This window comes from Hippopotamus amphibius, chromosome 10, assembly GCF_030028045.1.
Source record: "Hippopotamus amphibius kiboko isolate mHipAmp2 chromosome 10, mHipAmp2.hap2, whole genome shotgun sequence".
In the NCBI taxonomy this organism is placed as follows: domain Eukaryota; kingdom Metazoa; phylum Chordata; class Mammalia; order Artiodactyla; family Hippopotamidae; genus Hippopotamus; species Hippopotamus amphibius.
In genome coordinates this window covers 116210334-116237163 of record NC_080195.1, presented here as the reverse complement: position 1 = coordinate 116237163, position 26830 = coordinate 116210334, and the positions used below count along the sequence as shown (strand labels likewise).

General features: G+C 53.4%; 1 protein-coding gene across 2 annotated transcripts in view; it reads left to right on the top strand.

The window, feature by feature from the left end:
• Positions 1-10209: 10209 nt before the first annotated feature.
• ITGB2 (integrin subunit beta 2) overlaps positions 10210-26830 on the top strand; it is a 29605-nt gene continuing 12984 nt past the window's right edge. Inside the window, exons 1-4 of one of the 2 annotated variants that reach the window (XM_057697550.1) lie at positions 10210-10458; positions 20870-20930; positions 21305-21393; positions 26621-26801. In XM_057697550.1, coding sequence (XP_057553533.1) covers positions 20873-20930; positions 21305-21393; positions 26621-26801 — 328 coding nt within the window. In that variant the 5' untranslated portion in view covers positions 10210-10458; positions 20870-20872. Of the gene's footprint in view, positions 10459-20577; positions 20596-20869; positions 20931-21304; positions 21394-26620; positions 26802-26830 lie in introns of those variants that run through there. The other variant, XM_057697551.1, reaches the window with a different exon arrangement.

Here is a 26830-nt window from a genome sequence, read left to right as displayed (position 1 = left end):
GCTGTGGATTTGTGGGGGACCAAAAGGGCAAAACCTGCTTAGAGCACTTGCCATGGCAAGCAGGATTTCCTGCTCTGTTCCCCCACCCCCACGGGAGTGTGCCTGCCTGCCTGCCTGCCTGCCTCCCTCCTGCAGCTGCTTCTGCCAGCACCTCCCACCCCCGCCTCCCCACAAAAGAGCAACAGCTGAATCAACAGTGCAGAAGGAAGTTACTAGTAGGAAGATATTAAAAAGAAAAAAAACAAAGGTGGGGGAAGGGTCCGGAGAAGACAGGGGTTGGGTTGAGGGGGGACGTGCAGGCAGGCTGGGAGGGCGGCCGGCAGAGCCAGGCGAGATGGTGGAGGTGTGCCGGCCAGGGGCTGGGGGCTGGGAAGGAGCTGCCAGCAGCCTGAACGCCCGCACATCACGTGGGGCGAGTTCTCAAGGGACTGCGTTTTGCCTTTTTGGTGCTGTGTGCCGGGCTGTTCTTTTTCCAGTTCTGACGCCTCATCTGCCCCACAGACACCGCATCGTGGGCTGTAGGGTCTGACTGCAACCTCCCCCCAGCGTCGGTTACAAAACTGCTCCCGGCCCCACCCGGGAACCTCTGTATACATATTTCCTAATCTTCACACTGTCCCAAAGGAGCTCCCTTCTCGTGCTCTTGGGGCTGTGTGTTGTGGGGACATGGCTGGGTGGGAAGGGGGTTGGGGTTCAGGAAGGCAAGGGGATGTCATCTCTTCCTCCTGCCCACCCCACCCCCCAGGCCTGGCACACTTTTTGGGGATGCCCCCTCATCCTGCTCTGTATCACCGTGACATGCTTGCCTTCTGAGCCAGGCCATGATGTTCTGGAGGCCACGGCCGTGCACCCTCTGGGCATCCAGCTCACTGTTGGGCTCAAGTCCTGGAGTCTTTGATGAACACCTGGTGAAATAAAGTCAATTTTATTTTATAAAGGTGGAGGTGAATGGGACTGCAGATGGAATTTCTTGGCTGACTTGGGGGAAAATATTATTCCCAGAATCCTGCTCCAAAAGCTCCTCACCCCTGGCTTCCGTTTTCTTCGAGATGCAAAGCCCTGTCCCTCTCAGTCACGGCCCACAAAGGCCTGTGATGTCCTCTGTTTCATGTTCTCATTCCCAGAACTCCCTGTCTGCCTTCTTGCTGCCGGCGTTTCAACTACTTCATGGAATTCCCTAGAATGGATGCACCAGGGTTAGCCGAGGCCATTTCCCTGGTACTGGATGTGATTTAACCACATTTCATACAAACATTGCCCCGTAAAGACACAGACCCTTCAAGAGCCCTGGTGGGGAACAGGCAGGGGTACTGCACAGCAGAATGGTGTGCACACTCAGCACCTAAATACAGGATGCCAGCCCCCGCCCCCCTGCCATTTCCTTATACTCTTTAGTTGTCTTTTAGATTTTGTCCCTGTGATGCTTGAGAGAAGGATTCTCATTGCATTTCTGCTGTTAATCTCCCCAGAGGCTGGAGTCTCTGTTTTGCTGGTCTTTGTTTCCCCCTGGCTTTGGTCACATAATGCCTGAGAATCACTCATGTTGTTGGGTCTCTAATGTGTGCATTTAATGCTATAAATTTCCCTCTATACACTGCTTTAGCTACATCTTACAAGTACAGTATGTTTTGTTTCATTTCATTCCATCCAAAATATTTTCTAATTTGCCTTGAGGCTTCTGTTTGATCCACGGATTATTTGCAAGTACATTGTTTCTTTGGAGATTTCTTCTATGTCTTTCTGTTGCTTATTTTCTGGTTTAATTCCAGTCAACAATTCCATTATGGCTACAGAACATATTGTGCACAGTTTCAATTCTCTGAAATGTGTTCTGGCTTATTCATGGCCCAGGACACCATCTTCCTTGGTGACTGTATTATAGGCACCTCCTGCTGCTCTGGGTGGAATGTCTTTCGGGTCCAGTTGGTCAATGGTGCTTTTTAGGTCTTCTGTGTACTTACTGATCTTGTGTCTAATTTCTAAAAACTTGGTTATTGGGATAGGAGTATTGAACGCTCCAGCTGTAACTATTTCTCCTTTTAGTTCTTTCAGATTCTGTTTCGTGTATTTTTTTAAATTTTTATTATTTATTTATTTATTTCTATTGGCTGCATTGGCTCTTTGTTGCTGTGTGGGGGGTTTTTCTAGTTGCGATGAGTGGGGGCTACTCTTCGTTGCAGTGTGCAGACTTATTGCAGTGGCTTCTCTTCTTATGGAGCACAGGCTTTAGGTGCAAGGACTTCAATAGTTGCGGCACATGGGCTCAGTAGTTGTGGCGCATGGGCTTAGTTGCTCCACAGCATGTGGGATTTTCCCAGCCCAGGGATCGAACCCATGTCCCCTTCATTGACAGGCGGATTCTTAACCACTGCATCACCTGGGAAGTCCCTGCTTCATGTATTTTGACTTTCTGTTGTTGGGTGTGGGCACATTTACTATGTTGTACCGTCTTGTTGAAGGGACTTTTCATCTTAAGTCAAGCCCCACCATACACCTGGTAATTTGCACTGCTGTGAAGTTTCCTTTGCTTGATATTAACACAGTCATTCTATTCTTTTTATTAGGGCTTGTCCAGTATATCTTCCCCATCTGTCTTCTTTTAACCTACCTATATTATCATACTTAAAGTGTGTTTCTTTATTACACTTAGAATGGATAAACAAGAAAGTCCTAATGTATAGCACAAGGAACTATATTCAATATCCTGTGGTAAATGGAAAAGAATATGAAAAAAGAATGTATATAAGTGTATAACTGAGTCACTTTGCTGTACAGTAGAGATTAGCACAGCATTGTAAATCAACTCGACTTCAATAAAAAAAATTTTTTTAATAAAATAGGGACTTCCGTGGTGGTGCAGTGGTTAAGACTTTGAGCTCCCAATGCAGGAGGCCCAGGTTCGATCCCTGGTCAGGGAACTAGATTCCACCTGCGTGCCGCAACTAAGAGTTCACATGCCACAATTAAGACCAGCCACAACCTAATTAATTAATTAGTTAATATTATTTTAGAAATATTAATTAATTAATTTTAGAAATTCCACATGCCAGAATCTATCTTGCAGTTGGTGTATTTAGATCATTTACACAATGTAATTATTGAAATTGTTGGATTTTGGTCTATTGTTCAAAATTTTGTTTTCTGTTTCCTCCTTTTGGTTTTCACTTTTCTGTTTCCCTTTCCTGCTTGCTTTTGGATTGTATCAGTGTTTTTAGTATTGTATTTTAATTTATCAGTTGGCTTTTAAACTATATCTTTTTATACAGGTTCTTCCATGGTTGCTCTAGGGATTACAATATATATACTAACCACCTCATTGTCTGCTTAAAATGAGCACTTTACCATTTCAGGTGAAATGAAGTGGAACTTTAAAATTGTGTATGTTCCTTCACCTTTCTCCTTTCATGTTGTAGCTGCCACATATTTTCTCTCTGTATGCATTGAAAACCCTCCCAGATAATGTCATCATTTTTGCCATCAACATATTGCAAAGACCTTAAGAGGGAAAACAGCCTATATATTTACCAGCTACTTTCCATTTCTGTTGTTTTTTCTTCATTTCTAAGTTTCCCAGTTTTCCTCTGGTATCTTTCCCTCCTGAAATCTTAAGATTTCTTTTAGAGCTTGTCTGCTGGGGACTAATTTTCTTACTTTCCCTTCATCTAAGAATGTTTTGTTTGGTTGGTTGGTTTCATTTGTTTTGTTTTGTTCTGTTCTGTTTGTTTCGCCACACTGCAAAGCTGCGGGATCGTAGTGCCCCAACCAGGGACTGAGCCCTGCCCCCCTGCAGTGGAAGGGCAACGTCTTAACCCCTGGACTGTCAGGGAAGTCCCGAGATTGTCTTTATTTTGCTGGTGGGAACCATTTTGTGGGAACAGAATTCAGAGCCAGCAGTTCTTTCCTTTGAGCACCTTACACAGCTTGTTCCATTGTCTTCTGGCCTCCATAGATTCTGACGGGAAATTTGCTGCTGGTTCTTCCTCTGTACGTGATGTGTCATTTTTCTCTGGATGTTTTCAGGACATTTTTCTTTATCTTTGGTTTTCAGCAGTCTAAGTATGGTGTGTACAGGCTTGATTTTCTTCAAGTTTATTCTGTCTGAGGTTCACCGAGCTTCTTGGATCTATAAATTTACATTTGTCATCAAATTTGGGACGTTTTCAGCCCTTATTTTTTCAATACTTTTTCTGGGTCAACCCTTTACTCCTCTCATTCTGGGGCCCCAGTGTCACAAATGTTAGAAATCCTGATGTTGTTCAACAGGTGCCCAGGCTCTGTTCATTTTTTTTTTAAAGCTCTTTATTGGAATATAATTGCTTTACACTGTTGTGCCAGTTTCTGCTGTATAACAAAGTGAGGCAGCTATATTTATACACATATCCCCATATCCCCTCCCTCCCACCCTCCCTGCCCCAGCCCTCTAAGTCATCACCCATCATTGAGTTGATCTCCCTGTGTTATACAGGAACTTCCCACGAGCTATCTATTTTACAGTTGGTAGTATATATATGTCAACACTACTCTCTCACTCCGCCCCAGCTTCCCCTTCGCCCCCCGCCCCCCCAACCCCGTGTCCTCCAGTCCATTCTCTGCATCTGCATCCTTATTCTTTCCCTGTCACTGGGTTCATCAGTACCTTTTTTTTTTTTTTTTTTTTAGATTCCGTATATATGAGTTAGCACATGGTATTTGTTTTTCTCTTTCTGGCTCACTTCGCTCTGTACAACAGACTCTAGGTCTCTCCACCTCATTACAAGTAACTCAGTTTCATTCCTTTTTCTGTTCATTTTTGGTCAATCTTTTTTCTCTTTGTCATCAATATTGGATAATTCCTATTGTTCCTCAAGTACACTCACTCCGTCTTCTGTCTTCACTCCCCTATTAAGCCCACCCAGTGGGTTTTTTATTTCTGTGATTATATTTTTACCTTTTAATGCCCATTTGGTGCTTTTCTATGGCTCTTGTATCACTGCTGAAAATTTTTACCTTTGCGTTTGTTTCCTTACTCAGTGGAGCACACTTTTCATCATTGCTTTAAATGCTTCATGTGATCCTTTCAACACTTGGGTCATCCCAAAGTTGGCATCTATTTTTTCTCTTACAAGTTCTGGAGACTTTCTTTGTTGTTATTATTGTTTGAGCACTTTCGCATTGTGTTTTGGACGTTTTAGATATTATTTAATGAATCTTTGGATCCTCTCAGAACCTTCCCCAATGTTCTCCAGCATTTCTCTCTGTTTATTTTCCTGGCCTGATTGGGTCAGACGCCCCTCCTGTGGGCTGTGGTTCCAATGTACGTTTAGTTTTCAAAGTCTCCGCAGTGCTATTTGAATCTCCTTGCACTTGCACCCTCCAGTCTAGTTTTCAGCCTTGGCAGTGGTCTACACCATGATTCAATTCTCAATGCCTTTGACATGCTCTCTGGGTCATTTCCACACATGTGCAGCTCAGGGGTGAGTCTGGAACTTCATATAAAGCTTTATAGGGTCTCTTTCTTGATCTCCTTCTTATTAAATTCTGCAATGCTCTCTGGCTTCCCAAGCCTTGCTTTCTTGGTCCTCTGACTATAAAGCAGGAGTTTCAGCCTCCTGCACTGTCACATGCTTCCCCTAAATCCACCTCTGGGTCAAAGTGATGGTTACAACAGCTTCTGCTGCTCTAGCTGCTGCCACCACCATCTTGGGAGTATGGCTTTGGGACAGGAGTTTGCCTCTGGGGCAAGATCAGGAAACAGAAAACAAAATAGGGCATTCCTCTCACTCGCTCTGTCTTTCAAGGGGTTGCTCCTCCCAGCCCACTGACCAGAAAGGAAGGGTTCCCCAGAAAGGAGGGGTTCCCTTGGCTGTGCCCAGTGTGCTGTCCTGGGGTGCAGGCTACCTTGAATCTAACCCAGGGGACATTGGGGGACAAGACACGTGCCACAATATCAGCTTTTCATGAGGTTTTTTTTTTTTTTGGCGCATGGGCTTAGTTGCTCCACGGCATGTGGGATCTTCCTGGAGCAGGGATCAAACCCGTGTCCTCTGCATTGGCAGGCAGATTCTTAACCATTGCGCCACCTAGGAAGCCCTTTCATGAGATTTTGATTTCTCACCCCAATCCATACGGAAAGTTGCTTTATTTTATTCTGTGTGATATTTTTAGCTCTGGTCAGTGTAAAGACGGGGCGGAGTGTGCTTGCTCTGTCTTAGCTGGGACTGGAAGCTGTTGCTGCCTTTTTTCCCTTATTCTTAATTTTAATTCATTTTTCACAGCTTCATTGAGATAGAATTTGAATGCCAATATCCACTCACACTAAGCATACAATTTAGTAGTAATGATTTTTAGCTGAATTTACAGACTTGTGCAATCACACCATGGTCTATTTTTGGAGCATTTCCATTACCCCAGAGAGGCCCTCACGCTCATTTGCAGTCACTGCCCGTTCGTTCCTTTTTAAAAAAGAAAATAGATTACCTCAGAAAAGACCACCAACACACACGTTCCCACCATCCGACTTCATCAAATCTTACTGTTTTGCTTTCCTTGGCCCAGAATGGTTTCTTCTTTCTTCTTCACAAAACTTACAGAACGGAAGCCCCCTGCATACCTCTGCCAGACCGCTGCCACTACCCTGGCCGGGGGCTGGTGAGTATGTGGACGTTTCTCTGGTAATCACGTCAGATGTGCGTGGTACAATCGGAAGCCTCCTTTTGCAACTTGCTTTTAAACATGACCTCAGTGTTATGGTTTTGGGTGTGTCGTGTGGATACATACAACTCCAGATCTACAGTGTAATTGCTGCTGTTTGTGGATGAAAACCACAGGGGATCTATTTGTGCCACATTAGGTTTGTTTCCAGGTTTTGGGGTGCTAGGTTTTTCTTTAACGCGATTCCGTGGGTAGCATCTACTGTTATTACGTGTGTCTGTGAACTTGGCCTCCTTATGATTTCTGTGCTTTAGAGGATGTTGAGATTTCCGTTGTTAGTGCCCCCCGTATTTTACCTTTATTGCATGCAAAGTAAAGAGAAAGGGTTCTATTCCTCAGATTCTCCCCGGGCCTGATTTCCTCTGTGATCTGTGCGTTTCTGAGAGAGTTCTGTTAAAGACGTTTGCTATGTTTGGCTGTGTCCATTTGCTCATGGATTCATCAGTTTTTGCTTTTTACATGTTGTGGTGATTTTGTTCAGTATATAAAGATTTATCAGTGCTAAACTTTGTGGATTGGAACTTTCATTACACACATCTTTCTTTATTCATTTGATGCTTTTTGCCTTGGATTAGATCTTTGAATATTATCTCTCTGTTATATTTTTAGCATTTTCTAGCGTGCGATGTGCATGTTTTCCAATACTTTATTTTCAGAGTTCAGTGTCACTTTTGACAGTCTATCTTGATAGGCAGCATTTTTTTTCTTTTTAATTGTAAAATCCATACCACATAAATTTAGCCATCTTTACCATTTTAAAGTGTAAAGTTTAGTATTATTAAGTATATTCACATTGTTGTGCAACTAACCTCTGGAACGTTTTCATCTTGCAAAACGGAAACTCTATCCCCATTAAACAAATTAACACTTCTTTGTAAAGTTAAAAAATTTTTTTTTACTACAGAAAATGTCACACATGTACAAAGTAGATGGAACAGTTCAATGGACCAATGTGTCCTCAACATCTGCTTCAACACTTCTCAACCCGCGGCCAATCGTGTTTTATTTATGTGCTAACCCTCTCTCCCCACCCACCCTACCCCGACTATTCAGAAGCAAATCCAAAGCTATCATGCCATGTCGTGTGTAACCATCTTAACACGAGACTCTAAAAGGTGACGACTATTTAACATAATCACAAAGCCTTCAACGTGCCTAAATATATCGACAGCAGTTTGCTCGTGTCCAGCGGTCCACGCATTGGGACTGGTGGTACTCTCTCTGATCTCTTATCTCGGGTTCCCACGCCTACCCTCCTGTCCTCCACCTGCTCTTCGTCGTGGGGGCTCCTCTCCAGCCTGGAGCTTGCTCACTGCATCCCTGCCACGCCCGTGAACCCCGCCCTCTGTCCGCGTTGTTCCTGTGCACTGGGAGGCAACGTGTTGATCTGATTCAGGTTTAAGGGTAAAAATTGCTGGTTTTATTTTATTTACTTTATGATTAACTTAATTTCTATTGCTATTTTTCCCAAGGCCTAGAGCAGCAAGCGACGTGTGTCTGTGATTGCTGTGTGTCCCTGTGACTGGTGTGTCCCTGTGACTGGTGTGTCCTGTGGTGCCACGGCCAGTGACAGTCACCGCTCCGTCTGGTGATCACTGGTGGGTGAGACGCAGGGACATTCTCAGTCTCTCCTTCCTTTTTTGTCGTATTTTCTGGAAGAGTTCCATAAAGAGGACGTTCCCTTGATAAGAGAACGTGGAATGGGAACCTGTTCTGTTTTTAAAACTCATCCAGGCTTCATCTGAAGAGGGAGAAGGTGGCCCCTCCCAGGCGCCGTCCCCCCAGAACGCTATGTTCTCCGGAGCTTCTGCAATCGCTCCTGATGCCTTATTGTGTGCGCTTGATTCACAACCCTTTCTTGTTTGTTCTGTTTCCCTTGCCTTAAAGAAAGCTCGGGGGGGGGCTTTCCGGGTGGCGCAGTGGTTAAGAATCCACCTGCCAATGCAGGGGACACGGGTTTGAGCCCTGGTCCGGGAAGATCCCACATGCTGCAGAGCAACTGAGCCCGTGATCCACAGCTACTGAGCCCATGTACCACAATTACTGAAGCCTGCACGCCTAGAGCCCGAGCTCCGCAACAAGAGAAGCCACCACTCTCAGCAACTGGAGAAAGTCTGTGTGCGGCAACGAAGACCCAACATAGCCAAAACAAAATTGTCCTATTTTCTTCTTTTTCAGATGCAGGCCTCCTATTTCTACTCTTCAGGAGAATTTTCATTGCTGTCACATATGAAGCTCAGTGTTTCCTCTCCAAGTGGCCTTTGGTAAGTATCAGAAACAGCGGCAACCCCCCCCTCCCTGCACCTGTCCAGCCCCCGGAGGATTTCTGTTTCAGATATTGTTAATGTTTTTACCTCTATTTTAAAATCAACAATGACTCAGGCTTCACAATGTTTACTGATTTCTTTGGTCTCCTCTGCCTCACCCAGCCTTGGATTCATCTTGGATTTCTTCATCTCTCTTCATTTCGGAAGTGCATCTTCCAGGTCGAGTTCAGGGTGGTCATGTATCTGAGCCCTGGTTCATCTGAAGACTCTGCTTTCTGTTTATTTATTTTTTAATATTTATTTTAAATGTTAAAATAAATATTTTAATTAATTTTACTATGTTGGGTCTTCATTGCAGCATGCAGGGTCTTTCACTGAGTCACAAGGGCTTCTCTCTCGTTGCAGGGATGGAGAGGGGCTTAGTTGCCCCGCAGCACGTGGGATCTGAGTTCCTGGACCGGGGGTCGAACCCGCGCCCCCTGCATTGGAAGGCAGATTCTTAACCATTGGGTCAGCAGAGAAGCCCCGGCTTTCTGTTTCTGTGTGGATATAATCAGTCAGTGTCTCCTCTTCTCCTTCCCCTCCTCCCCGTCCTCATCCTCCCCTTCCCCCTGCTTGCTCGCTCTCTCTGAATCTGTACTGTTTTCTTTCTATCGTTAATGCTCCGTGACAGCATCAGAATTTACCTGGTTTGGGGACCTTTTTTCTTCCTCTTCGCCTGGGGCCCCTCTCTCTCGGATCTGGAGTTCTCCTTTTGTTGTTCGAGTCTCTCCCCTGGCTGCTCCCTGCTGTCTCCTGGAGCGCCTGCGGGCAGAGCAGGTGGACGGAGCTGCCCCCGTCCGTTCGCCGCCCCAAGCCGATGCCCTCGTCCTGCTGACTTGCTGTGCAGCTTCTCATTCTGCCCTTTGGTCTGTGGGACGCTTTTTTGTTCCCATGACCCAAGTTTGAATCCCCAGGGCCCGTCCCCTTCTCCTTTGAGGGGTGCACATTCCCCTCTCCTGTGCTCAGTCTGCATGCTGGGTCCCTTCCTGGGGTGTAGATTCCTGGGCACTGCCCTCCGGGGTTCTCCGTCCCCTGCACAGCACAGTCACACCCTCGGCACGTAGAGGCATCCCACGGTGCCGCCAGAGGCCCCCCTGCCCACCCCACCCTCCGCCCACCCCATCCTCCCCCCACGTGGTTCCGCTTCCCGCCTAAGCGTGTGTGATGGGTGGTGTTTTCCCACCGTGCAGCTGCTCCTCCGACAGCCCTCTGTCGGGAGCCCTATAGGCCGAGGGGCTGGGGTTGGATGGACGCCTGTGGTGCAATCAGCCACATGTAACTACTTCCTCCAAATTGCTGCCCTAGAACAGGAAGCATCGTGCCTTCACCAGCGGGGTCTCCGGTGGGCCAGTGTCTTCCCACACCAGCCGCGGCACCAGCCTGGTGAAGAGCAGAAGCGAAGCGCCTGCCAGCCCAGCCGGGACACCCCTGACGAGATCTCCAGGGCGTCGTCGAGTGGGTGAGCGGACAGAGGCCCCTCTGTGTCTGGGCTGGTTTCTCTGAAGGGGAGCAGCTCAGCCCTGAGGCTCTTCCCCCAGCCGCGGCTGCCTCCCCAAGGCAAGCAGCTCCAAGGGGCTCCGCCTGCAGGGGCCCTGGTGGCCCTGGTCCATGTCACACGCCCTGAGATTGTCCCCTCCAGGCCCCCTGAACTGAGATCTGGAGAGGGGAAGTGCTGAGCGCACTGCAGGCAGAGCCACTGGCGGGTGATGGGAGAGATGTAACCAAGGGGACAGGACCGGCATGGCGGGAGGGTGCGCTCGGACCCCAGCCTCGGCTCCCCAGCGAGGGTCCCTCAACAAGCCCCAGGCACTTGCAGAAGCCCCCGTGTGGGGGCTGCAAGGCCCAGCAGAGCCAGGACGAGGCTGGGGCACAGGCAGGACCCCCACCCTGGCGGGTACGGGGCCGGCGCGGGGCTGTGCAGGAGGGTTCCTGGGCCTCCCCAGCAGCTGCGGCGCCTTCCTCTTCCTGGCCGAGCGGGTCCCTGTCTCTTCAGGGCTCCGTGGCTGCCGGGTGGCTCTGTCCTCAGCAGAGTGTGTGTGTGTGTGTGTGTGTGTGTGTGTGTGTGTGTGTACGTGGTGTGCTGTCTTAGGGGTGGGTCTGTTGCGTCTCTTGAATTCCCAGAGGTTCACAAGCTCTGGCCTAATGATGTGAACACACTGGTGACAGTTATATTTAGGGGCTCAGGCGTTGGGTGCGTGACCTAAACCTCCCACAACCAGGTCCCTGGAGGCCTGTCCCCCTGGGAGTGGGGACTGGGGCCCAAGGACCCAGACCAGTGCTGGGAGGGGGCTTTGTCCCGACGGGAGTGAATGGGGACATTTCCCGAGGCGCTGGACCGGGCAGCCAGCACTCCGCGGGCCTCGGCTTCCTCAGCGGAAAGCTGCATGGATTTGTCCGCCTGCAATTAGCTGTCAGCTTGTGCTGCGCCGGCGTGGAAACCGGGGGCAGGTTACAGTCAGTTCCTGGAGATGTCACAAGGGGAGACGCCCCAGACCGCCGGCGCCCTGCAGAAGCTCCGCGGCAGGGGTGCCGCCGTCCGGGGCAGAGGCCTGCCCGCACCCTGGCCGGATGGGCGGGAGATGGGCTGGCTGCTTGGCCTCCCATCTGCGAAGTAGGCCAGTAGTTCACACTCCAGCTGACTCTATAATCAATTATAGTTCAAAACTCTCTTCCCTGGGGGGTGGAGGTGTGGGCCTGTGGGCAAGGGCGCCCCGCGGCTCCGCTCAGGCCGCGCTCCGCCGGTTACAGGGCCGTGGAGAGGTGCTCGCCCCGCGGACGGGGCAGCACGGAGCCCGTGGTGGCCCCACGTGCCTCCGGCCCCGTCAGCTCTAGAAGGAGTCCTGGGGGGGAGGGCCCGGGGGCCGGCACACCTGTCACCCGGAGCGGCCCCCGGTCCTGCCGGAGCCCACGTCGTGGGGCGGCGGCCGGGACGGTGCCCCCAGCTGAGCACCCCCACTCCTGGGCTCCGCGCCAGCCCTGGGCAGTCCCCCGGTGACATCCCGGTGACACCAGCAGGCGGGCGGGCGGGGCTGGGATGCTGAGAGCGGCACTGCCTGTTTCCCTTTGCACAAACTGGCCCTCACATGGGGTGTGGGTTCTGTCGTCACCTCGCCCAGACCTGAGCGAGCAGGGAGCGGAGGCCCGGTCGGGGCGCTGCCCAGACAGCCGGGGAGCAAGTGGCTGGTAGCGGTGGCCGCCGAGTCCCACGGACCCGCCTGGCCCAGCCGTGCTGCGGCCTGTCACCTGCGTGGCCGCTGGGGCCCCGTCCTTGCACGAGGGGTCACGCTCAGGCTGGCGGAGTCCAGGTTCGGCTGCGGCAGCCGGCGGGGCCCCCGGGATGCTCGGAAAGAGCCCCCGCCTTCCCTGTCCTGGGCAGGGCAGGCCGTGAAGAGGGGAGTCCTCGCTGGGCCTGGGGTCTCCAGTCGCTCCCACAGCCGGCAAGTGGGCACCCTGGTGACATGGCGGGCGCAGTCAAGTCCCTGAGCTGCCAGCCTGCGACCCGGGCAGGACGTCACGCTTTGTCCAGGGTCCCCCCCCACCGAGCGCCAGGGCCGTCCGGGCTGCTCATCCTCCCAGCAGTCGAGCAGCAGGGCAGGGCTGCCAGGGAGCCCGCCCACCCCGGCTTGCGGGCGAGGCCTGGCCCGCATCTGAGCCCCGGTCGCACGGGCTCGGGGCTGCGGTGCCACCACCGCAGGGCTCTGGAGGGGGTGGAGAGAAACTGGAGCCTGGTACCCTCACCGCCTGCGGAACCCACGGAGCAGGAGAGCGCGGCCCTGCCCGCCCGCCTCGCGGTGCTGTTGAGAAACGCCCGCCGCAGCTCCGCAGGAGCCTGGGGGGCTCAGCCTGGGATCCGCAGCGGCGAGGGCCCCCCGGAGAGACGGGACCAGCGGGACGTGTGCGCGTGTGCGTGTGCAGAGAGGGAGCTTTATCTGGCGGAGCTGGCTTGTGCGATTGTGGAGGCTGGCAGACCCCCGACCTGGAGGGCGGGCTGCAGACCCAGAAGGGAGGTGACGCGGCAGCTCGAGTCCAGGGGCCGCCTGGAGCCAGGGGTCTCCCCCTCCTGGGGGACACCCGTCTTTTCTTTAAGGCCTTCAGCTGGCCACGGGAGGCCACTCACACCACGGAGGGCCGTCTGCCCTGCTCAGGGTCCGCGGTCGTCGTGCTGACCTCATCTAAGGAAGACCTCTGCAGCGACATCCAGAGCGGACTTTGAGCAAATACCTGGGCACCGAGGCCACGCGGAGTCGGCACATGAAACTCACCACCACAGCACCCTTGGCTCTCGGTGGCGAGGGAGGAAACGGAGGTCCAGAAGCGGAAGTAACCTGCCCGCAGTCACTCTGTGGCTGGGCATAGACTCGAGCGCCCCAGCCCTGGGGTGAGGCTGACCTGGGCCCCCGTCCGGGCGTCTGTCCTGGCTGTGGGCTTAGGAACGGACCGTCCCTGGGAACACGGAGCAGGTTGGGTCCACCCCCAGGGCAGCTGCGGGCGAGCTGACGCTGTGAACGCAGGGTGTCGCCAGGCCGGCAGGGTGGCGGCCGCGGGCAGTGCACGGCCTGGGTTCTCTGGCACCCGGGGTCCTGAGTGGCTGTCCCAGCAGGGACCACCACCCGCTGGCTGAGGCTCCCCCTGAAGACGGGCCGTGTCTGCCGTGGTCCCCAGAGCCACGGCCGGGCCTTCCACAGCCACCGCCCTCTGTCCGGGATTCATCACAGAGCAGGTCACGGCCACTTTCCTGTTGGCAGATATGGGTCAGACCCCTTAGAGGCTCAGATCCGGCCAACATGAGATGCAGAGAACCCCACACCCATGTGGCCAGATTCCACCGCTCTGGAAGCTTCTGGGGAGGGGGTTGTCTGGGGGTGTTGCACCCTGGGCTGCAGCCAGAAGTAGTGGGAAGGCTTCCCCCGGCTGGCTGAGGAGCTAAGGTCAGGGGCTGAGGCCAGCCTCCTTGATGGGCGAGACCTCGCAGAGCCAGGGCTCCTGCCCGACAGGCCTCCCTGGGCAGGGCCACCTGTTCTCTCCCTGCGCTCCAGGGCTGGGGGGGCACGGAAAAGCATTCCCACCGGTCCCACCGGAGCAGTGCTTCCACCAATTTATTTTTTTAAACAAATTTCTATTTGTATATGTTCACGAAAAGTGAACCAAATGCTTTATAATTTGCTGCAATTTGGAAGAATCCAGCAGTGGTCTGGAGGCCCTCGTTGAACACCTAGAGATGAAACTCACCCGTTCATTTCTCAATAGTATGGACGCGGCCACGCGCTGGCGGCGGAGCTGGCGGGTGTGACGGGAACCCGGGGAGGGGTGGGGTGTGGGGTGCCGCAAGGTCTTGGCAGGGGTCGGGGTCCTAGAAGCCAGGAGAGCAATGCCCAGGGACCAGGCGGGCGGCATTGCTCAGGGAATGAATGAGTGAGTGGGCCATGTGTGGGCAGGCGTCCCCGCAGGGGTCTCGGGCCTCAGAAGCACCAGCAGGGGAGCAGGGGCACTGACCGCTGTAGGGGTCTAATTCATCACCCACCACAGAATCCAGATTTTCTTAAATGCATGGATTTTTTTAAAACCGTTATATATGTTTATTGTAGAAGGTTTGGAAAATACAAACAGGAATAATGAAGAAAATTGAAAATACTTACAATGCCGCCACCTGGAAGAAACATGGCCTTTTGGTTACTTACACTTACTATTTGCCCACACAGTGACTACCTGCTGTGAAAACGGAGCTGCAGCAGCCGTTCACACGTGTTCATGCCGTGTCGTTTCCACTGGGTGCATCACAGATGTTAACAGCAGGGTCTGGTTTGACGGACAGACCAGGAATCTAGACGTTGTTATTAGAACACCTGATTATCAGCCAGAGCAACCTTTTCAAATGTTTGGTACCAAGTTGCATTTCTTCTTTCGTGAGTTTTCCACGGGGTATTTGCCTTTTTGTTATCATTCCTAAGATCTCCTTGCGCACAAAGATAACCATTCACCTTCTGCATGAGACGGATACTAAATATTTTCATCTATTCAATTTTTCTATGTACAAAATTTGCTTTTAGAGTCTGTCCTCTTTTTTTTAAGACTTATTATTTACCTTATTTTTTTATGACTGTGTTGGGTCTTCATTGCTGCACAGGCTTTCTCTAGTTGCCTCGAGCGAGGGGTTACTCTTCATTGCAGTGCGCGGGCTTCTCATTGCGGTGGCTTCTCTTGTTGCGGAGCACAGGCTCTAGGCACTCAGGCTCAGTAGTTGTGGCTCGAGGGCTCTAGAGCGCAGGCTCAGTAGTTGTGGTGCCCGGGCTTAGTTGCTCCACAGCATGTGGGATCTTCCCGGACCAGGGATTGAACCCGTGTCCCCTGCATTGGCAGGCAGATTCTTAACCACTGTGCCACCAGGGAAGTCCTTCATTTTTTTTTTTTTTATGGCTGAGTAATATTCCATTGTATACACGCACCACATCTTCTCTATCCGTCCCTCTGTTAATGGACACTTAGGCTGCTTCCGTGTCTTGGCTCTTGTGAGCAGTGCTGCTGTGAACATTGGGGTGCGTGTGTCTTTTCGAATTAGAGTTTTCATCTTAGAGTCCATCTTCTTGATATTTTCTCCCTTAGCTTTTATGTCCTTACTCTGAGATACACATTCTTCTATTGGTTTTATCCTTTTACTTCCTAAACCTGGGTTTGCGTGGCCCATGGTGTGAAGGGGGCTCTGCCACGGTGCGTGCCTTCCCAGGAACCTTCCGAGGCTGGAGTCGCGCCACTCACTTCTCTCCCCCCAGCCACCGGCCCCCGGCCCGCGGGCCAGGGTCACACCAACTCCATCCCCGAAGCTTCTGGATGTATCTTACAGGCCAGCACACAGCTCCCGCTGCCTTGCCTCCTCCTTTCCTCAGCTCCCCGGCAATTCCCGCACATGCTCTCCTCCAGATGACCCATTTCATTACTTTTTCCAAAGAAACAGGTTTCCACGTGTCTATCCGTTTCAGCTTTTTTGCTTGTTTTCTGATTCATCGTCTTTTTCTGCAGTCTGTGTGTTTCCCGCCTCCCTTCCCTCATCTCCTGAGCTCTGCGGCTCTTCCTCTCCCATCGGAACCGTCCGTCCCGCACGTTCACCACCACGTTCATGTTCCTTCCTGCCTGGTGCAGGAGCGTCTAGGGCGTCGGGCTTCTGTCTCCGACGGGGACAGACGTTTTCACCACGTTGCACGGTGAACGTCGTGCTGTCTCCTTTCTTGATTTCCTCTTGGACTTAAGGGTTATTGGGCAGACTGTATTAAAGGTTCTAATTAACACATGTGGGAGGCATATTACTTTTTTCCATTTGGTCAGAAACTACAGCCCTTAAAATTCCTGCCATCAGACAGCAGATAGCGAGCCCCGGGGTTGAGCATGTGCCGTGGGTTTTCACGGGGCCGAGAACGTGTGGGTTCAGAGCATACGTGGGTGGCGTCTTCCTCGGTGCCCCCTGCCCTTGTCCCCTGGTCTGTCGGGAAATCCCGTGGCCCTGTGAGGACGGGGTTCCAGCCCCGCCTGGAACCGCTGCAGCCAATTCTTCTTGGTCTTTACCTGAAGCAGAAGCAACCACATCCTAACACTTTGTCTTTTGGCTTAAAAAGGTTGATGCCTATTTTAGATCCATTGTCAAGCCTGACTTTTTTCTACAGGAAACAGCCTTGAGTCCTCAGCTGCCGGGGTGAATACCGGACCCCCTGCCTTCCCCTCTTTTAACCTTTTCCTAACAGCACCTCTGTTCCTTGTCACTTCCCGGCCATGCCTCTTGTAAACCAGGACCAGGTGGTCTGTGGTCTGACCTCGGACGGTCAAGGGCAGGCTCTGATGCAGAGTCCTGACGGTCGGTGAGGCCTGGGGCCCTGCAGGGCCTTGTCTGAGGGTCTGCACTTTGGCAATGCCTTCGCCTTTGACAGGAAGCCTGATCTGACACCAGCCTACCCCGCCTCGGATGCGGGACCTCCTTCCACCTCTTACTCAAACTTTTCTTTCTTTCTTTTTTTTTTTTCTTTCTTTTTTGATGTTTCCTCTTTCTCGTCTGTCTTTTACCAAATATGGATGCTGGGTTTTGCGGAGTGGGTGGATTTGAGAGGAATATCCTATTTTCTTCTGCTGGTCCCTGATGCACCCTGGCATCAAGAGCATTACTCACCATGCAGGGCCATCCTCAGTGCACCCGGGGGTCTCGGGGACGGGCCGCTTCCTGCAGTTGCCCTGGGTTGCGCCGGCACGCCCCTGCAGGGCAGGGTCAAGCTCAAGGGTAGCTCTGACGCAAAGTCCTCACAGGCCGGCGGGGCCTTGGGTTTCTCAAGCTACCTCAACGTGGGGTTTTGCACCCGTAGATCCCGGGGGCTCAGGTGGCCCGGCTGGACCCTACACCCTCCTCCCTGCTCTGGGACCAGCTGTCCTGGCCGAGTCCGGGCCCCAAGAGCCTGTCCTCCCCCAGAGCAGGGCCAGGCCCCCGAGCCCCTCCAGGCACTCAGAGCGAGCTGATGCAGAGTGTGCTGCTGGGGCAGCTGGGGACCCGGGCACGGGCACTGCCCCGCACCATCCAGGGGCTGGGCCCCAGGGCAACAGCCGGAGGGGCCCTGGTCTGTGAAGCTCCGCAGTTCTGGTTCCAGACTTGAAGGCCTCTGAGGGCCCGCTCTGGCTGCTGGGCACGTCCACGGTGACCCCCGCCCACGGCCGAGAGGAGGGCTGGCTGCAGGCTCCACGCCCTGAGCCCCCAGAGCCGCCGTGTGTCCAGCATCCTGCCCCTGAAAGGCCGTGGGCACCGGGGCTGGAGCCTTTCGCAGTGGCCTCCCCAGTGCTTAAGGAAGGAAGACACTGGGGGCGGGGGGGGCCCTCCCACCTGGCTTCCTGTGGCCAAGGTCAGGACCTGCGGCCTGTGGGCCGTCTTGCTGTAACCGAGGTGCGCTCCCCTCCGTGTGGGAGAGTGCTCCAGCTGTGACCGGCCCTGGGTCCACATCCTGCTGGTTCCGGGGCCTCCGTCTCCCCAGGCGAGGACGGGGTTTACCTGCTGGTTGTCGTGACCGTTTGGGGTCTGGTCCGTGGCCACAGGAGAGAGCGTCAAGATGCACTTGTAGGACCTTACCCAGAACCGGCAGGACCAGCCCCCGCCGGGCTGCAGGCACTGTTGGGGCGCCTGGGGGGGACTCCCGCCCTCTGCTCGGAGCATCCTCTGCTCCAGCGTGGGGGTGCCATCCCGAGGCCGACGGGACCTGGTGTGCCCAGGTCAGCCGAGGGGCGGTGGGCATACAAGGGCCCCACAGGGCATCTGGCTATGAACTTTAGGGGACCCAGAGGACTCTGGGGCCACACGGGGCTTTCACAAGTGGGTGGGCGTGGAGTGAACCGAAACCACCTTCCCAGTTCCCACCCTGTGGCCCCGGAAGCCAGAGCAGGCATAAGTTCTGCTTTTGACCCAAACAGGAAGGATCCAGGGTCCTGTTTTGACACTTCTGGCTCCTTGGGGGGACCAGGGAGCAGGGTCACCTCCAAGAAAGACAGGAGGATGGGGCTAGGCAGGGCCTCTAAGCCCTGGGACCCCCGTGGGAGCCCCTGGGGTCCTCCTCACCCCAGAGCCCCTGGTGCATATGCAGGGATTACGGGAGAGCAGAGGCGAGGGCAGGACCCACCTCCACGCGCACCCAGAGCCCACAGGCCACCGCAGAGGCCACCACAGGGGCCACGTGGTTCTCAACACAGGCCGGCCCGGATTTGGGGCCCTGAGGCCACCGTGCTGCCCAGCACCGCCAGGCAGTGCGCTGGGGAGGGGAGCTGGCACCTGCGGATCTCGGTTTCTGATAGAACACACGCCCTTCCTGCCTGCTGCCTCTGGTGTGCTGGCTTCTCCGCGCCCTCGCTGCTCTCTTGGTGTCGGATTAAAGGCTGCAGCCCTACAGGGGTCTCAGACGCGGGGGCTCACGTGCCCACGAAGCCCTGCCACCCCTCCCGGGAGCTGATCTGGAGGAGGTTTGCTGCGGTGGGCACTTCTGGGGGCGTGCTGGGCAGCAGCGCCGAGGGCGGAGCCGCCGTGCTGGCCCCTGCGCGAGGCAGTGGCAGTGGGAGTTTGGTTTTTTTTTATAAATTTATTTATTTATTTATTTTATTGGCTCTGTTGGGTCTCTTTTGCTGTGCACAGGCTTTCATTTGTTGCGGTGAGTGGGGGCTACTCTTTGTTGTGGTGCACGGGCTCCTCATTGCCGTGGCTTCTCTTGTTGTGCAGCACGGGCTCTAGGTGTGTGGGCTTCAGTAGTTGCAGCACATGGGCTCAATAGTTGTGGCTCACGGGCTCTAAAGCGCAGGCTCAATAGTTGTGGTGCACGGGCTTAGTTGCTCCATGGCATGTGGGATCTTCTTGGAGCAGGGATCGAACCCGTGTGCCCTGCGTTGGCAGGCAGTTTCTTAACCACTGCGCCACCTAGGAAGCCCCGCTGCAGGGGGTTTGAAGGTGCTGCCTCAGCCTCCAAGGCCCAGAGCCAGGCTGCCAGGCCTCCAGCTCCGCCCCCACGATCTGGCCTCTGGGAGCACGGGGACCAGTCGGTGATGGCCCAACGCCCTGGCCACACCATACCCCAGGCGCTGGGTTTTTACCAGCAGCAGGTGCAGAATAAGAAAAGTGAAACACTGGTCGCCTAGAGCTGGTGGCCTCAGGCAAAGCAAGCGATGGCTCTGCAGGCCCTTCTTTTGTCAAGCAGCCCAAGTTCACGTGCCCAACGCGCAGCAAGGCCAAACAAACCGAAACATCAGAGTCTGGAGCAGAGAAAGTTTCTTGCGGGGCCGAGCAAGGAGACGGGCGGCTCAGGGCCACAAAACCCTGAGCTCCCCCAGGGCTTCAGCAAACCATTTTTACAGGCCAGGTGAGGGAGGGGGTGGCACGGCGAGTGATCAGCTGGTGCTCAGCTCTCTGATTGGCTGACGGTGAAGTAGCAGGGCGGGGTCACAGGGGCTCACACGATCAGGCCTCAGGCGCCAGGAGGTCTGCGGCCTACCTTTAGGGTCATCAGGCAGTTAACGTCTTCCATTTGGCGGGGCTTTTAGCATCTGGAAAACAACTCAGGATATGTGCATCAGATACCATTAGCTGGGTACTTCAAGAAAAGAAACTAAGGATTCTGTGACTGCCATATGGCTGATTTACTGTTTAAATTCTTACCAGTTCTCCTGGCTCAGCTGCTACGTTTGTCACTAACTGTTCATGTTCACACCCTTTAATCATTAATTCTCCAGCCAGGCACTTGTGACTCTGGGGAGGCCTGGGAGACTGAGCTTTTCTACAGACAAGAGGCAGGCAGAGGATATGGAGGGAGAGGTCTGTCCAGGCAAGGCCCCAGCGCGTCCTGCCCGGTTACACTGCCCTGCCCTGCGTGGGGGGGAGGCACCCAGCAGGCAGCTGGCAGAGTCCTGGCGCTGGTAGGTGCTCAGGGTTGGCTTCTCTTCCCAGTCCTGGTTCTGCCTCCTGCCCGGAGGCCTGGGCCAACGGAGTCTCTGCTCCAAGTTCAGCTCGATTCACGGAGGACTCAGGGCCACAAAGGCCACACAGGGCCTGACCCGGAGCGTGCGGCACCTCGGGCGAGCGCGTGTGCATACACGTGTGGTGAGTGTGTGTGTGCGCGTGTGAGCGTGAGTGTGGCTGTGGGAAGGCCCGCTCCCGGCTCGTCCTCGGAGGCCGGGGGCTCAGCGGCGTGCGGCACACGCGGCCCTGCTTGGGCCCCTCTCCTGCTGGCCGCGCAGCCCCGCTGAGGGGGGCCGGGAGACTGGCCCGAGTCGGTCCCGCCCCAGCGCTGAGCAGCTGGGCTGCAGGCACGGCCCTCCCGCTCTCCTCTCCCGTCTGGGGCTCAAGGCCGCGCCACCGCCCCTTCCCTCCACAGGACATGCTGCGCCGGCGCGCCCCGCTGCTGCTCCTGGCGGGCCTGCTCGCCCTTCCGGCCGGTGAGTCCCGGGGGGCAGCGCAGGGAGGCACGGGACCCGCCCTGGCACCCTCCTGGACCGAAGCCCCCGGGGGGCGGCTTAGGGAGGGCCCGCCCCGCCCCGCCCCGCCCCGCCCCGCCCACCTCCCCTACCTCCCCCACGACGTGGGGGTGACGTGGGGCCCACCCTCCTGGAGGTCGCCCCTGGTGGAGCCCCGTTTCCTCCCTCCTCCCCCAACACCACTGCCTGGGGCCTCGGTCATCATCCGCACGCCCGTCCGTCCGTTATCCCAGTCCGTTATCCCACTCTCGCTGCCCTCGGAGGGCCTACCATCTCTGGGAGGTTGGCCAGTGCCTGCTGCAGGCCACGCCCACCAGCCCGCCTCCTCTCCCCAGTCCTCTCCCAGGAGTGCACGAAGTACAAGGTCAGCACCTGCCGGGACTGCATCGAGTCGGGGCCCGGCTGCGCCTGGTGCCAGAAGCTGGTAAGAGCCTCCCTGGATGCTGTCAGCCGCCCTGGGGTCCTCACGCCTGGCCTGCCCTTCCTCCTTCCCTCCTCCTGGGCCGGACCCCCTCTCTGCCACTGAAACTGTCAGCCCCCAGGAGCCTCACCGCCCTGCTGTCCAGCGGGGCAGGCGCAGCCCAGGGACACGGTGTGTTTGGAGAGACAGACAGACAGGTAGACACAGCCGTGTCCCCAGGCAGCCCGGCGGGGGCAGGCCTGAGAGTGAAACCGCTGGGTCGGGCCTGGTGCGGCGCGGGCCCCGGAGGCGGGAGCCCCGGCAGAGACAGCCGTGTGCCCGGCTGGACGCCCCCAGGACCCGGGCAGGGGAACGGTCCCTGCTGGAAACCTAACTCTCTGCTGTCCTTAGTTACTTCATGTTTTACATGTGAGCCCCTCTGGGAAGACAGGCAAAGGCCCAAGATGGCCAGGATGTGGGGTAGCTCCACCTCCTCCTGGGGAGGACCCCTTCCCTGGGGACCCCCAGATCCTGACCAGGCCCTGCTTCTGGGGGTCCCTGAGGTTCTGACACCGCAGATCTGTTTGGAAACACACACATACACACATATTATTTTTTTTCTCAGAAAGTATGTTGCAGACACAAGCCCCTTTGTCCCTTAATATTTCCAGGGACTTTCTCAAGAGGAAGGTATTCACTTACAAAACCACAATGCATTTATCAAAGACTGGAAATTTAACTCTGATCAAACCTACCCACCTTGTGCGAATGTTGCCAACTGTTCCATTATGTCTTTGATAGCATCCCCCCCACCCGCCCCACGGGTCGATATTATAATCCGGGATCACACTTCGCTTTCAAATGTCTCTTTATCTCCTTGGACCTGGAACATCCACGCGTCAGCTTTCTTGGTCTCTCACATCCTCGACGTTTCTGAAGAGCTGGGGACAGCGGTTTTGCAGAATGCCCCTCGTGTGGGTTTGTCTGGCGTTCCCTCTGATCCAGCCCAGGGTGGGCGTTTTGGCAGGAACCCCACGCGGGCTCCCGTTGCCACTCCATCCCGATACTGGCAATGCCGCTGGACCACTCAGCTGAGGTGACGTCTGCCAGCCTGTCCACCGCGATGCCACTGCTTCCCCTTTGCAATACTGAGTAATGTGTGGGGAGGTAGTCCGAGGCCAGGAAAAACTCTGCGTCGCACCAGCCTTACGCCCACTAACCTGAGCATCCGTCAGTGACGGGTGCCTGCGTCAGTTCTCACTGGGATGCGTGCAGAATGGTGACATTCTTGTTCGTCACTCCTTCTAAGGGCTTCTCACGTAAGGAGCCGTTTTTCCTTCCCCCAGCCTCCCTCTCTCTGTCTCTCTCATCAGTGGGGACCCATAGAGGTTTATTGTATCCAGTAGCTTATACGCTGTCACTTTCACTTCGTCATTCTGAAACTCGAACTCTTCCCCACCTGGCCTTTGGAAGCCCCCAGGCTGGTCGCGTCTTGTCGGCACGCCCCAGCGTCACTCCCTGAGCTCTCTTACTCTCTGGGATCCGCAGCCGCTCCGGTCCCCTCTGCACTTTCCTGGCCCCCACCGAGGAATCAGACATTTATCTGAGAGCTGGTGGTTCCCCTTCATGAGAAGCTGGCCTCGCAACATCCGCAATACATTTCCCCATTTTCTTAATCCTCTGATTTACAGAACATGGTTACAGAGTTGCTGCCCACACCGTTTAAGGGGAACTTGGGTGTGGTCCGTCTTCTCTTGTTGGGGTGCAGTCACGGTCTGGGCTTGAAAAGCGCCTCTCCAGGTTGGGTTTCTCCCTTCCCTTTCCTGAGCTTATCATATGCATTTGAAATGCAGTCAGATTCCATTGTTTCCAAGTGGATTCCCTTTTAAGGGTTTCTTCCCTCTCCATTCCTGTTAGTTTTTTTTTTTTTTTTCAAGATAGATATATAATATATATTATATATAATATATTTAAGATACAGAACATTTCCAAGGATCCTTCATGTTGCCCTTTTACAGCCACATCCACTCCCCCCCAGCTCTCATCCTTTCTTTTTTTTTTTCCCTATATTTTTTTTATTATTTTTTTGGGGGTACACCAAGTTCGATCATCTGTTTTTATACACATATCCCCGTATTCCCTCCCTTCCTTGACTCCCCCCTCCTCGAGTCCCCCCCCCCCCCCAGCCCCAGTCCTCTAAGGCATCTTCCATCCTCGAGTTGGACTCCCTTTGTTATACAACAACTTCCCACTGGCTATCTATTTTACAGTTGGTAGTATATATATGTCTGCGCTACTCTCTCGCTTCATCTCAGCTTCCCCTTCACTCCCCGCCCCCTCCCAAACCTTGAGTTCTCCAGTCCATTCTCTGCACCTGCGTCCTTGTTCTTGTCACTGAGTTCATCAGTACCATTTTTAGATTCCGTATGTGTGAGTTAGCATACAGTATTTGTCTTTCTCTTTCTGACTTACTTCACTCTGTATGACAGACTCTAGCTCTATCCACCTCATTACATAGAGCTCCATCTCATCCATTTTTATAGCTGAGTAATATTCCATTGTATATATATGCCACATCTTCTTTATCCATTCATTTGTTGATGGGCATTTAGGTTGCTTCCATGTCCTGGCTATTGTAAATAGTGCTGCAATAAACATTATGGTACAAGTTTCTTTTGGGATTATGGTTTTCTTTGGGTATATGCCCAGGAGTGGGATTACTGGATCATATGGTAGTTCTATTTGTAGTTTTTTAAGGAACCTCCAAATTGTTTTCCATAGTGTCTATACCAACTTACATTCCCACCAACAGTGCAGGAGAGATCCCTTTTCTCCAAACCCTCTCCAACATTTGTTGTTTCCAGATTTTGTGATGATGGCCATTCTGACCGGTGTGAGGTGATACCTCATTGTGGCTTTGACTTGCATTTCTCTGATGATGAGTGATGTTGAGCATCTTTTCATGTGTTTGTTGGCCATCTGTATGTCTTCTTTGGAGAAATGTCTATTTAGGTCTTCTGCTCATTTGTGGATTGGGTTATTTGCTTTTTTGGTATTAAGCTTCATGAGCTGCTTGTATATTTTGGAGGTTAATCCTTTGTCCGTTGTTTCATAGGCAATTATTTTTTCCCATTCTGAGGGTTGCCTATTAGTCTTGTTTATGGTTTCTTTCGCTGTGCAAAAGCTTTTAAGTTTCATGAGGTCCCATTTGTTTATTCTTGATTTTATTTCCATGATTCTAGGAGGTGGGTCAAAAAGGATGTTGCTTTGATGTATGTCATAGAGTGTTCTGCCTATGTTTTCCTCTAGGAGTTTGATAGTGTCTGGCCTTACATGTAGGTCTTTAATCCATTTGGAGTTTATTTTTGTGTATGGTGTTAGGACGTGTTCTAATTTCATTCTTTTACATGTTGCTGTCCAATTTTCCCAGCACCACTTATTGAAGAGGCTGTCTTTTTTCCATTGTATACTCTTGCCTCCTTGGTCAAAGATAAGGTGCCCATATGTGTTTGGGCTTACTTCTGAGTTCTCTATTCTATTCCATTGATCTTCCTTTCTATTTTTGTGCCAGTACCATACTGTCTTGATCACTATGGCCTTGTAGTATAGTTTGAAGTCAGGAAGCCTGATTCCTCCAACTCCATTTTTCCTTCTCAAGATTGCTTTGGCTATTCGGGGTCTTTTGCATTTCCATACAAATTGTAAGATTTCTTGCTTTAGTTCTGTGAAAAATGCCATTGGTAATTTGATCGGGATTGCATTGAATCTGTAAGTTGCTTTGGGTAGTACAGTCATCTTCGCTATGTTGATTCTTCCAATCCAGGAACATGGTATGTCCCTCCATCTGTTTGTGTCGTCTTTGATTTCTTTCATCAATGTCTCAAAGTTTTCTGCATACAGATCTTTTGCCTCCTTAGGCAGGTTTATTCCTAGGTATTTTATTCTTTTGGTTGCAATGGTGAATGGGAGAGTTTCCTTAATTTCTCTTTCTGCTCTTCCGTTGTTAGTGTATAGGCATGCAAGAGATTTCTGTGCATTAATTTTGTATCCTGCTACTTTACTAAACTCATCAATGAGTGCTAGCAGTTTTCTGGTAGAGTCTTTAGGGTTTTCAATATATAATATCATGTCATCTGCAAAGAGTGACCATTTTACTTCTTCTTTTCCAATTTGGGTTCCTTTTATTTCTTTCTCTTCTCTGATTGCTGTGGCTAAAACTTCCAAAACTATGTTGAATAATAATGGTGAGAGTGGACACCCTTGTCTTGTTCCTGTTCTTAGAGGGAATTCTTCCAGTTTTTCCCCATTGAGAATGATGTTGGCTTTTGGTTTTTCATATATGGCTTTTATTATGCTGAGGTAATTTCCTTCTATGCCCATTTTCTGGAGAGCTTTTATCATAAATGGATGTTGAACTTTGTCAAAAGCTTTTTCTGCATCTGTTGAGATGATCATATGGTTTTTATCCTTCAATTTGTTGATATGATGTATCACGTTCATTCCTGTTAGTTTTATTTCTCGAGTACTTAAAGCATTAACCGGGTTCCAGAAGTGAAGCCAATGCGGAGGCAGCTGGGGAAGCACCGCCCCTCTGCTAGCCCCGCCCCGTACACCGGCCACGCCCCCTGCACCTGCCGGGCCCTCGGCCTCCACTGGATATTATTCTTCCCTAGGCTCCTGTTGTCGGAGGGCCCACCGAGTTGGCCGCTTCTCTGTCCCTGCCGTATCCGCGTCCAGGGGGCCTTCATGGGGCAAAGTGGTCGCCAGGAAAGTGCCCTGGACCCAGGACCCCCGCACTCCGCTCTGGCCCGTTTCCTTCTACACTGCCTGGCCCAGAGCCCTGGCCTGTATCCCGGTCCCCGGGGGGCCTGAGGCTACCACGTGGCCCAGGAGGGGACGCCCGCCTTCCCCTGGGAGGGAGCCGCTCCCTCCGACAGGGTGCTGCCGACCAGGCGCTTGAACACCCTGGGCCAGAGGCTCCGTGGGCCGCGGAGGGTCCCGGGGGCCCGCCTGAGGCTGGAGACGTCGGTTCCCACGTCGCTTCTGCTGCTGGAGGCTGTGGGGAGAAACCTGCCGTGCCCAGGCTCTCCTGGGACGCGGGATGCGGTGTTTCCTGACCACCCAGCCCCCACCCCCACCGGGACTCCTGTCCTGAATCCAGCGCAGATGAGGGGCTCAGCCTCACACAGCACCCGCAGGGTGGGCTCTCATAGTTTCTCTGCCCCGACCCCTGACCTCTGACTCCCTGCAGAACTTCTCCGGGCAAGGGGAGCCCGACTCCGTGCGCTGTGACACGCGGGAGCAGCTGATCTCCAAGGGCTGTGCCGCGGATGACATCATGGACCCCAGGAGCCACGCCACCACCCAGGAGGACGGGGCGGGGGGCCAGAAGCAGCTGTCCCCACAGAAGGTGACGCTCTACCTGAGACCAGGTAGGCTGGGCCTCCGCCGGGGCAAGCCG